We start from the raw sequence: 12823 nt of genomic DNA on the forward strand, positions 1-12823 counted from the left end.
AAATACAATTTTATTCTTTTCTTTTCTTTTTTACTATTTGGTGTCAACCTTTCTTACATCTTTATAAGATGTAATATTCATTAATTCATATATATATTCATTTTTGAAGCAAATATTCTACTCTGTATCCTTGAGTCCTCCAAGGTATATTTTATGTGAATTTAGGATACTAAATGCATGCAATACATGGCACTTCAGTCGGTGAGACAATTGTAACTGTGGCAGTGCCCAGAGTAGGTCTTGCTAGAAAGTAGCTGCAGCAGCTACTTGATGCTTTGCAGGTAGAGCATATCCATGCAACTGTGTTGTCACTCAGATGTATCACCTTAGAACTGGTAACTACCAAGTGTAGGGTTGCACCAGTATTTGTTGGTCTCTGGGATGATTAAAGGGTGCCCTAAGGATTCCATAGAAATTAGTTTCCCTCAGTTCTTTCCTTATAGCACTCCCTTTCCATCCAGATCTCATCCATGCAGCATCTTTATGGGAGGCTGCTACCTTAGATGAGATCATTGCTGCTGAAGCAGCACCAACAGCCCAAGCAGTTGTGCCAGAAAAGTACCATGTGTCGGTGTTCATTGCCACCGGTTATGATGTTTCATTAGTCATTTTGTCCATTCCTTAACACTTATTCATTAGCTCTGTGGGGATCAGCCATTAATATTTTGTATTACATATTTGCTTGGAAATTATATTTATATTCCACTCCAAGGGGCAGGGAGGAGTTTTTCTTATGGGGTCAAACATTCTAGTTCTGGTATAGCTTGCCTGACAATCATCTTTAAAAGCTATGCATAAAACAGGATAGTTAGTATATTTTTATTCTAGCCCTAGACTGGAATGATCATGGTAAGTGAAAATATCTCATAAAGAGTATGAATAAACTAATATGAATATGTTATACTGCATTGAAAATTATGTCACCGCTATAATCCTTTATGACAGGGTAATCAGTAATAAAGCAGTGCAGTGAGTACCAATTAAGGAACATCAAATCACTGGGCATGCTGTTCATGCTGATTTAAACAGGAGATGATTGGAATAAATGGGTTTAATATATACTTATTCGCACACTGTAGCTATTCTGTCATATCTACAGGAACTAGCATATGAATAATCTAAGGAGGATACCTACTTACATCTCTAATAGAAGACTAATGAAAAGCATTAAATTTAAGAAAGCCCACATTGAGATCTGTTGTTAAAAAAAACAAAAACATGCTTGTAAATGATTCCCCCCACCCCACTAGTTCAACAATGCATTGCAGGACAAACTACAATGGAGAGAAATGATTTCTTCTTTTTATACTTTATCAGTTCAACAGTTACTAGTGTTACTTATCATTGTTGTTTATATAAGATATTAGCAATGTTGTTTGTAATCTTATGGAACTCCTAAAGAATTCCCATTGCCTCCTTCCAGTATTCTTTTCCATGTTCTTACTAGTGCTAAAACAACAAATTACATAATTCAAAATTTTACTTGTTTCCAAAATTCTCAGCCAACTGGACATTTCTCCTGTATTCATAATCATGTGGGGGGCTCAATCATCTAAGCCACCCCACATAATTATGAAAACCAGAACGGTGTGCCAGTAGTAATGTCCCTAATAGCATGGTGAATGGAACTGGCTGGATATATTGTCCAAAGCAGCCCATGGTGAAATTTTATTTTGGTTGACTCTATGAACTTCAGAATTAATATAAGATTATAGATTTCACTGTAGACTCACAAATTATACCCAAAGTGAGGAAAGAACATAAGAACAGTCCTGCTGGATCAGGCCCAAGGCCCATCTAGTCCAGCATCTTGTTTCACACAGTGGCCCACCAGATGCCACTGGAAGCCTACAGGCAGTAGCTGAGGGCATGCCCTCTCTCCTGCTGTTACTCCCCTGCTACTGGTATTCAGAGGCATCCTGAGAAAAAACAAACATGAGTCACTCATGCCTATTCTTCTTTCTTCTCCTCCTCCTCCTCCTTCTTCTCCTCCTCCCCCCCGTCTCCTCCTCCTTCTTTGCTTTCTCCATTGTTTTACTAATAATTGAAGATTCTTATTACTACTGGACAAAGTTCCAAGAACACAAAGGGCCAGATTAATCACCACATGCAAATATGTACAACTAATTCCCCAGTGTCTCCCCTGCCCTGACAACACATAGGTTCAGGTGGGTGTGATGTGAAGCAGAGAAATTGTAAATGCAGCGGTGAGCCTTCCATGAAACAAGATGAGGTGGTCACCTCAGGCAGCAGATTATTGGTGTGCCAGTAAGACAACAAGATATATTCCTGCTCTTCTCTGCTTTAAAAAAAGAAGGGAGGGGGAGTGAGTGCAAGGGGAGGTGGCATTAACACCCTGCCTCAAGCTCACAGAGGTCTTGAGCTGCTGCTGAGTAAATGATATTTAGCCCTTTCTGAATTTGTCATTTCTTAGCTCCATATTGCACATCCCATGCAGGGTGCAGACAGAGGGGAACTATGAGGAGTAACTCTTCACTTTAATTTTTTTTGGGGGGATAAGTCACTTGCAGGGAGATTTGAGTTATTATTTATTTATTTTTATTCATTTTTTCAATTTCTATACCCCTTTTCATTAAACTAATCTCAGAGTGGTTTACGATATACTTAAAACAATGCATAATTAAAATACAAAAAGAGTAGATATTAAATATAAATAATACTATTAGGCTTTGAGGGGAGTTGAGTAAAATAAGGCAGGGACTTCTGAAATGCTTAGGGGGAGATCTGCACTCCTGCTCACATGAGCTGCTTGTCCCAGTGGAGTTCCAGACACATTCACTTTTACAAATGTGCATTTGGAACCTTGCATGGGGAAAAGCTGTTGAGGAGCAATTTGGAGCACAGGAGGAGCAAACCTGCCATTTGCTTCACATTGCCACCTCCTATATTAGGTCTATATAACACTAAAGCCCTTGTATGTATTATGTTAAATGTTTCCCTTTTATGATTGTTTTGTTATGGGGTATTCTCTGGGTCTCTTCTGGTATTTTGTTTATTTTTTGGTTTTGGAATTTTAAAGAAAGAATAATATAGTTCAGTGCTTTGCATAACTGTCAGATGAACAAGTTGGCTGACAGAATCCAGAAGTGTATTATTTCCTCCTGAAATGATGATGATCCAGAACAAAATTAAAACGTAGTTCTTTTCCTGTTTAGAGTGACTGCACTGTACATAAGCAGGAAACCAAATATTTGGTCTTCCAGGTTGGCCTGGGCTGTAAAGGTCACATGCTACATAAATACTATGAAATAAAATTAAAATCAAAGTTCCTTGTCTATTTCAGTTAAATTTGCTCTACTTAAAAAGGCATGATGAAAACAGATAGACAGAAGCTACAAAGAAAACTGGATTTTGAAATGTGTGTTTCTTGGATGTGAAGGTGCATTTTTTAAATGCTGAGTGTTTAATCGAGTCATGACTGTATATTTGCTGCGGAGAAAATCGTGTATGTTTTGAACAATGGAAAATATGCTTCTTCTCTGCAGTGTAATATCTCTCTCTCTTCAGCGAATCCCTGCTCTTTCTCTGTGATTTCTGTACAATTCCTGTCCCACATGACTCTTCTGAAATACCTGTCTGTTCTCTTTTTCTTTTTCTTTTTCAAGCTCACTATTTGGATAAGATAGTTAAAGGTACTGTATATTTGCTCTTCCTTGACATACTTCCATGTATCTCTGTGTATATTATAGCAACCATTCCACTAGACTTGGCAACAGCAACATATTCTTATATGTTCTCCATGAATTATAAATTTCATTCACATTACTTTCCACATGCCTTGAATTTGAGATATAAAATACTTGTAATATTTTTGTGATTCGTTAACATTTTTACTAAGTAATGTATAAGTTTCAATATATCATGTATACATGGATTAGCTTTGATGGGTATAAAAAACTGAAGATAGCTGTGCATTTGCTGTTTGTGGTTTTTAAGCCTTCTAGCTTTTGTTGCTGGAAGGAATCTCCGAGTTGTCATATATGTAGAAAGATAAGGGGGAAAATGAAAGCTTTGTCAAAGATAGGAGAATGTCATAAAAATACACTGAGATAGACATAAATGTAGAAGAATCTAGTAGTGCAATTGGCAGAGATCCAACCGTTTGCTCCTCTCTTAGGCCATGCATGGGCAGAAAACGTTCTTGTGCACACACAGCAGTGGTGAAACAAGGGGGGAAGGGGGGGCACAGAAGTGGAAAAGTTATGGATGGGTTATTTATAAAAGTTATTTATGGATGGGTGAGCTGTGTCCCAGATATTAGATTTCTGAAACGGAAATGGGGGTCTGATGGGGGGCACCTGCCACCCTCCTGGAGTCACCCGTGACACACAGACAGTGTGAGATTTCCTTCCAACAGCAGCCCCTTGTGTTTCACGGGATGTCTTTCTAAAAGGACCCCTGACCTTGGTTTAATGCCCTGACATGGCTTTATAACTGATGCAGAGAACTGCCGTTGAATGGGAAACTTAAAATCTTCACGCACAAGCAGAACACCACACATGGTTCAATGTGTGCCATTGAAATTGACACAAACTCACTACATTTATGGAAACACACTAAACCTATGGAAAAAAGGACTTCCAATGATCTTTTATTTTTATATAACTTTTCCCTCTTTTTTTCCTGTGAGCAATCAAATAAGTATACTTTGTTACAGAGGCTATAGTATTGGGGATGGGAAAGTTCATGTAGCTAATTGTTGAACAGTAAAACATACCACTATACAGCAAATGCTCCCATATCTTCAGTTACAGTAGAAGTTTGGCAAGGAGTTTTGTTTTGTTTTTTAATTCTTACTGTTAGTTCCCTTTTTCCAGATTGCCTTTCTTCTATTCCTTATTTGTGCTTTTTCATTAGAGTATGGCAATATTCATGGCAATATCCAGGCTTTCGTATAATCATTCTTGAATGCATTCAATTGTTGTCTGCAATGCTTTGCCAATAGGACAGATAAAGCTGCATGTCCTATGTAAACAAAGTGGAAGAAACACATTTCAGAAGTAAAATCTACCTTCTGTATATACAATTAAAATGTGCAGATGGCAAATAGTGCCTAAAGAAAAACAGGTTGCCAAATCTAATTTCAGCCTGGCATGATGACATGATATCCATAACTATAACTTCATCATACTTTGTCTTGAGATGCTACTATGATTCCCTTCCATCTGTAAGTACTAATTTTACTAAAGGCAGTGATACCCGTAGAATTATCATTTCATTTGTGCTGCATAAGTGGAGAAAGGAGTACATTAACAATTATTTAGACATTAATATCCACAAGAACAGATCCTTCCAAGCACAAGTGGAAATCAAAAGAAACAAGACACTACTTTAGCTCCCAGAGACAATAGACAGATGTGATTTTAAAAGGTGGTGGCATAATTTATATTTCATGCTGTATAGTTACAAATGACTGCTGTCCTTAAATATCTGATTGTAGCCACTGATTATAGTTTTGCTTCTGTACTTGCTTATGTGAATGTCTTACCACAGTCATAGATAAGGAATATCAGAATTCTACATATATGTATATATATACATATTATCTATAAACTGTCATCATTCTCATACAGGTCATGTTGGCTGCATGCCAGGTTTTCATCAATAGGAAGTGACAGATACTGTTTTTGATGTAATGTTAGATGGAAAAAATAATAGATCTTGGATATATTAAATAATTTTAATTGTTTCCCAAATTTTCCCTCCTTGGCCATAAAAGCAGACAAGATAGGATATAAAGGTAACAGCACAAAAGCCTTAGGGAGATTGTCACAAAAGATCACTCTCCGCTATCTGTCTTGAAGCACGTCACTACCGTGTTTTTGTTCAGTCTATCAATGTTTTATTGTGGTCCTTATGGTATTTCATTTTGTCCGTCCTAAGTAATCAAATACGCACAGCTATTACATTTAGTTGGAAATCCTGTCGGTCCTGTCCCATCCGTATGCAGCCTGAATCCTAATGTTTGTTAGAATAGATGCTAAGCTGCTTCACTATTTCTGAGCTTTGCTTATTCTGTGAAAAGGAATGTACTTTTGGCATAAAGTATAGTCATTGAAACTGACCTATACTTTGTGCAATTATTTAATGCACTGTAATTTCACATGAATACACGGCAACTCTGAGACCAGATAAAATTAATGTTCTCTTTTACTGAGTGCAGAGGAATGCACCTATTTCAGAATTCCAAAGGGTTTATTTAAAATAACAAGGAGCTTAACCAAACCTATGCCATCAATAACCAACAATGCATATACAGAAACCAATTATCTGTTCTATAAGTGCAGAGGCCCTATTGTTTTATGTAGTGGCAGTGTTGTGTGCTATGATCATGTTGCCTGCTGCTCTGCTAAAGGAAATGAAAGCTTAATTTTGTCTGGCCTGCAGATATTTAGTGGTTTCTTGGATATATTTCCTGCCTCTACAGGTAAGTGGTATCTCAAGTGTCAGACCAATCAAAGATGCCACTTAGTTAAGAATTAGAACCCCCAGTTCTGTTGCTGTTACTCTCCATGTGCAATTACAGCATTTGTGCTATTCTTAAGGCCTGTTTCCAGTAAGTGTCCCCTGTTTGTATTTTGATTAAATTGGTAATCATTGTTATATTTAAATCACATGCAGTGCCATTTTTTTGTCTGTTTTGACAGAGGGATGCCCAGGCCTGTGTAACAGCAATGGAAGATGTACTCTGGACCAAAATGGCTGGCACTGTGTTTGTCAGCCAGGATGGAGAGGAGCAGGATGTGATGTCGCCATGGAAACTTTATGCACTGATAGCAAGGACAATGAAGGAGGTAGGAGATGCAGAGTGAAATTCCAACACTGCTTAAAAAATGAAGTAGTAGTAAAATTATTGGCTTCCCAATCAGGTGAAAAAATACTGCTGTGCGAATGATACAGAGCTTTTACTACCTGTGATGAGATACGTGCAGGAATGTGCTACAACATTTATTGCCTTCATTTAGTATGCTATCAAATCCTTAAGAAATGGTTACAGCAGGCAAAATGTGTACATTGAAATCCATTAGTGAGCATTAGGTTCCAAGTGGTAGTATTTTATATTAGGGCAAAAATAACATTGTAATTCAGTAAGTGTTGTAATAAAATTGCATACCAACAAAGAATAGTTGTGAGAGCTGCATTCAGGCAGTTTGTCCCAAGATGTACACGGAAGTGTTTGTTGAGAAGCTATTTAATAAAAACTTCATATTTTCTAAAGATTCATTGTTAGCAGAAATCTCATCCTACCCAGTATTCCTGAGATATATTGCTAGCACACTAATTTCCCTTATCTGAGTTCAGCTTTGATGCATTCTTGTGTTCTCTCTAAAGCCCTCATTGCTGAAGGTCTTCCAGAGGAATTTTCAGCAACTATGCCAGCATTACTATACTCTCCCTTGTATAACTATATTCACCTTTATCTTCCATTTTCTCTCAGCTCCATTTCCACTTCCAGCAGACTTATATTCTGTGTGGTTCCAGTTCCATACAACATACTTTCTCTACTCTATTTCCTCACCCAGGGCCCAAACATGTTGGCAGGCAAGGGAAACAATAGGTACACCACAGCCATGAAAGTTTGGTCATTCTCATTACCATGAGGAAAAATAATGAGGTTAATTGTGTATCTTTCCTGAGGGTGTTGATGCAATCTTATTTCCTGTATCTATATGCACAGTCAAATTCTTGTAAGATACACTGGAACCAAGCAAAAGAAGAGCTGGAGCAGAAAAAGCAATATTGTGAACAGTGAGCTAATAGCATAGAGTGTGGGAAGGAGAGGGAGAGTACTGGTACTGGCTACTCCAATGCTTGAGTATGACAGACAAAACAAAAAACTCATGCTCTCAAGAACAAGTCCCAGAACCTTAATTTGTGCCTGAATTTCCTGTGGACAAGAGGAGCCAACAGAATTTGGCAGCAGGAGAGAAAGACCAGCACAGTAATCCTTAGGGACATTGAGATTCCAGCACAGTGGGAACCTGTTGCTGATAGATTTTACAAACCTCAGGATATATGTGAATATATGAGTTAGGCCTCTGGTCTCCAGATTGTATAGAAGAACTGAAATTAGATCCCCAGGACTGGAAACAATGTCTGACATCCTGACTGCATTTACTAGAGAGAGTTCTACTGAAATTTTGTAGCATAACTCTGGAGTAGTATGACTGAGTAGTAGTAGTAGTAGTAGTAGTAGTAGTAGTAGTAGTAGTTGTTGTTATTAATTCGATTTCTATACCGCCCTTTCAAAACTGGCTCAGGGAGAGCTGGTCTAGAGAGAGGAGAGCTGATCTTGTGGTAGCAAGCATGACTTGTCTCCATAGCTAAGCAGGATCTGCCCTGGTTGCATATGAATGGGAGACTTGATGTGTGAGCACTGCAAGATATTCCCCTCAGGGGATGAAGCTGCTCTGGGAAGAGTGTAAGGTTTCAAGTTCCCTCTCTGGCTTCTCCAAGATAGGGCTGAGAGAGATGCCTGCCTGCAACCTTGGAGAAGCCGCTGCCAGTCTGTGAAGACAATGCTGAGCTAGATAGACCAATGGTCTGACTCAGTATATGGCAGCTTCCTATGTTCCTATGTTACACAGAGAAATAATAAATAAGATGGATCCATGTCCCACTGGCTCACAGTCTAAAAAGAAATGTAAGATAGACACCAGCAGCAGTCTCTGGAGGTGCTGTGCTGGGGCTGGATAGGGCCAGTTACTCTCTCCCTGCTAAATAAAGAGAACCACCACATTAAAAGGTGCCTGTTTGCCTAGTTACCAGTTTAGCAGTTGAGTCAGGGTGTCAGCCAATGAGGCTATTCCCATTATCAAAATCACTGGGGCTAGAGAAGGCTGAGGGGAAGGCAGGAGCCTTTCTGCCTCCCCCATACAATCAGACTCATTCTAAAGTCCCACGCATCACACACTTGCACAACTGGTGCAGTAGAGCTAAATACATAGGGGATCTGGAGGAGGAAGTCCTCCAGTACCCCACAATGCATTGCATGGGAAGCCAAGAGCTTCCCATGGCAATGCTGCAGCTCCCAGCTGCCTGGCCACTCTTTAAGCAGCACTCTGTGATCTTCAGGTAGCTGGGCTGCCGGGAGCTGCAGAATACAGCCCCAATCGCACACATCACCGGGGCTGCCAAGGCTGTGGCTTTAACTCCTGCTTTAAGCTGGGTTTCCCAACAGAATAGCCCTGTTCTGGAGCAGTGGGGTCAGAGCGGGTTCCAAGACTCCACAGAAGCCTCACAACCCAGGTTTTTCTGCTCCCACCCCACTGCAGCTGATCATAAGAACGACCTTAATGTCTAAATAGGTTTTGTCAGTGGTCTTGTGTGCTATCTATCTATCTATCGATCTATCGATCTATCTATCTATCTATCTCATACTGCTGTAAATACAAGTCAAGCTGCCAGAAATGTATGGAACTTAAACAAAGGAAACTAAAGAAGCTAAAGGACACTAGCCAATTCTCCAAGTTTCCAAAGCTGACAAGCCTTTTCTTTTCAATTTGTCATTACCAGGAAGGGATTGTGCAGAGAGAAATGATGCTTGGCACTGGTTTCACCACATCTTTTGACTCTGCCTGCCTGCCACTGTCTCTCTCCCTCTTTTGTCTCTCACTCATGAATACTTCTCTAGCCCAGGCTTGCAGAACATAAGAACTAATAAGCTGAATGCAGTTTGCCAGGTATTTGGTCTACCAGATGCTTAAATACGTAATGCAGAGGCAGGTATTTAGTAGCTCTGAAGCTATGTTTGTGCCTGCTTCTCACTGCCCTTCCAACCAATACTGTAAATCTGACTGGGAACATTGCTGGCCACTGTTTAATATCTCTCTCCCTCCCTCCCTCCCTCTCTTTCTGCTCAGAGTTGCTTTCACTTTATTTCCATTTTCTTCCTTCACAAAGCAGCCTCTCTTGTTTCCTGTCCTGCAATTCAGCAACATTCTCCTGGAAATTGATGTTAAAATCCTTATTCTATAGATGTAATATTTTTGTACAAGCTGCCCTCTTGCGACCTGGTTTGCCTCCCGAAACTGCCTTTTAAAAAAGGGGGGGGGGGAAGCTGGCTGTGCCTCTCCAAGCTGCTGTTTCATGCTGGTAGCTCGCATGGCTCTGACAAAAAGAAGAGAAAAGTGTGGGGTGGGGGAGTATTCAAAGCCTTAATCTGTCCACCCCCACTCTTGTGCTAAAACTAAGTCTTCAGAGACCTACCAGTTCTAGGGTGCCAACTACCAGCTCAGCTGGTCTGGGGGCTTCCCTCCTATTTCCAGTGCTGGGTGAGGAAAGTGAAAGATAATTTTCCTGACCAGTTTTCCATTCATTTTAAAATTCTGCTTTCTAATGGGGAACAAGTCTTCTGAGATCATTGTGTCTGTGTGTCCCTCTCTAATAACAGTTGTGTTTACAGTCCAATACAAGCACATGGGAATGGTGGGGGGGGGGGGTCATAGGGGACCCTGAAGGGTGATTGTTTGGGTTTTTGTTTTTTGTTTTTAAATTCCACCATTTTATTTCAAGATGAGTCACTCAAAGTATAGGCAACACCCCTGTGTAACCCATGTGCAGAGAGTGAGAAAGGGAGAGAGAGAAAGTGTGGTATTAACAACCCTAGACCTTGTAGTTTGATGAAACAAGTGTTCCAACCCATGCTTTCAAGAACTACATAAGAACAGCCCTGCTGGATCAGGCCCAAAGCCCATCCAGTCCAGCATCCTGTTTCATACAGTGGCCCAGCAGATACCACTGGAAGCCTACAGGCAGGAGTTGCGGGCATGCCCTCTCTCCTACTGTTACTCCCCTGCAACTGGTACTCAGAGGCATCCTGCCTTTGAAGCTAGAGGTGGCCTAACCACAAGTCCCAGAGTTCCTTAATTTTTGCTAGCATTTTCTATCAACTGCGAGGAAGAGCCCACAGTGTCTGGAAGGACAAGCAACATAATCATCAGGAACACTGAGATCCCAGGGACAATGGAAACCAAATTCACACCGTGTAGGATGGTGTCCTAGAGGTCCCCGATGGGGATATTCATTTGTCAATCCACAATTTTGGTTCAGTATAGTGGCCAGTCAAAGTACAGACCCTTTGGAACCCATTTGCTGACAGATACAAACCAAATTCACAGCACATGGGAGGATGTCCTAGGTAAGAGTCACCATTTTCAGACAGCAGGCCGTACCATGAGCTTACTACAAGGCTTTACTGCAGGTTCCAAGTTGTCCAATTGGATATTTTTTACCCTGGATATAAATCGGGCTACACTCTAACACGCAATGAAAAACACTAATTGTGTGTGATGTTCTCCCTGATATCCCAAGGTCCCTGCAAGCTAAATCTGGCCGATTTGTGAATGCATACCCTCCATTCCAGAGGAGATGCAAGCTAAAAGCCCTGAGTGGAAAAGCTCCATGTTAAAAGAAGCAGAAAGTAGGTAGAACTAAGTAGTTCTACTCAGAAGTACTTGACTTATTTTGTGCCTGCATGGGTTATGCACACATTCAGGGGCGTAACTACAATTAGGCAGGGGGAGGCCGTTGTCTTGGGGCCCCCGCATTGGGGGGGCCCCTCAGAGGCTCTCCCCCACCCGATCTTCTCAACATCCCCCGCCCCCGGCGCCTTCCCCTCTGGCTGCTGCACACTCACCATCCAGCAGCTCTCTAAAGCCAAGGCTGCCTTCGGAGGGAGGGGGCCGTCCTCGCGGAAGGCCTCTCGCCAGCCTCTCTAGAAAACCCCACTCCCTCGCCTTAACCCTCTGCTTGCTTCCTCCCTCCATCCTCACCACGGGGAGGAGAGCTCCAGACAAGGACTTCGCTGCATGCACGCCGCCTTTGCGACCAACTTGGGGATGGCTTTTCCGCGGCACCGTTTCTCTCCCCAGCGGCAGCCAATGCAGAGCTGAGTTTCCCAGGCCTGTAGCCCGCCTCAAAATGTGGAGCGGGGGCGGGGTGGTTGGGGTTGCAGGTTATAAAATGTTCAGCTATGAAGCATGGAAAACGGGCTGGGGAGGGAAGAGAATTTTTTGGTGTGGCACTGATAAATACAGGAAGCTGTATTTCGTGTGGAAGCTGAATCTTTCAGTGCTCAGCAACGCTCCTGCTGTTCTAAGAGGCCAATAGACGTGGACCGCATCTTGGGCAGGAAAGATCACCTCTACTCTTGGCCATGGCTACATTGGGTGACAGGGAGTTCTATAGGTTAGTTCTGTACTATGTAGGGAACCGTGTCTATTTTCTCTTTCCAACTGTGTGACTGTCAGCATATAGCCCTTTCTCCCCATTCCCCACTACTGCAACAGATCACTGCTTTAGATAAGAGAGCAAGGAAGCAGCAAGAGAGCAGGCTAACAGTATTTTCCAACTGACTGCACTGAGGGGGCAATTTTTGACAGTCTCCCCTTTCCCCCTGAGCACCACCCAGAAGTATGTCCCCAAGGGCTACCGGAGGAAGGGAAGGGGTCATCAAAAGTTTGCCCTCCCCTGTGCACCGATCCAGTAAGTTGGGAAGTGCTATTAGCCTGCTCTCTCTCTCTCACTGCATTGGTGCTTCCTGGCTTTCTCACATCAGCCACTGTTCTCTTCAGAGCACCACCACATTTTATCAGCGGTCCAGTACGTAACAAACACACAGGAGTGCCTGAGGCATTTTCAATACCAAACAAATGTACTGTTGCAGAAGTTCTCATTCACTCTATATGTCCACAGAGACATATTACCACAATGCCCTGTCTGTGGGACTACCTTCAAAGAGTGTTTGGAAACTAGGGATGCGCAAACCAGTTCAATGCTCTCCCCCCCCCCCCGCCCGCCA

The 12823-nt window shown here is 41.7% G+C and overlaps 1 protein-coding gene across 32 annotated transcripts in view; it reads left to right on the forward strand.

The window, feature by feature from the left end:
• TENM3 (teneurin transmembrane protein 3) overlaps positions 1-12823 on the forward strand; it is a 2371016-nt gene that overhangs the window by 2232345 nt on the left and 125848 nt on the right. For 23 of the 32 annotated variants that reach the window (XM_053252610.1, XM_053252608.1, XM_053252605.1 and 20 more), the window contains 3 exons: positions 3627-3653; positions 5741-5761; positions 6669-6815. In XM_053252610.1, the coding sequence (XP_053108585.1) occupies positions 3627-3653; positions 5741-5761; positions 6669-6815 (195 nt within the window). The remainder of the gene's footprint in view (positions 1-3626; positions 3654-5740; positions 5762-6668; positions 6816-12823) is intronic. The other 9 variants (XM_053252627.1, XM_053252625.1, XM_053252630.1 and 6 more) reach the window with 3 other exon arrangements.

Source organism: Hemicordylus capensis, chromosome 5 (assembly GCF_027244095.1).
Source record: "Hemicordylus capensis ecotype Gifberg chromosome 5, rHemCap1.1.pri, whole genome shotgun sequence".
NCBI lineage: Eukaryota > Metazoa > Chordata > Lepidosauria > Squamata > Cordylidae > Hemicordylus > Hemicordylus capensis.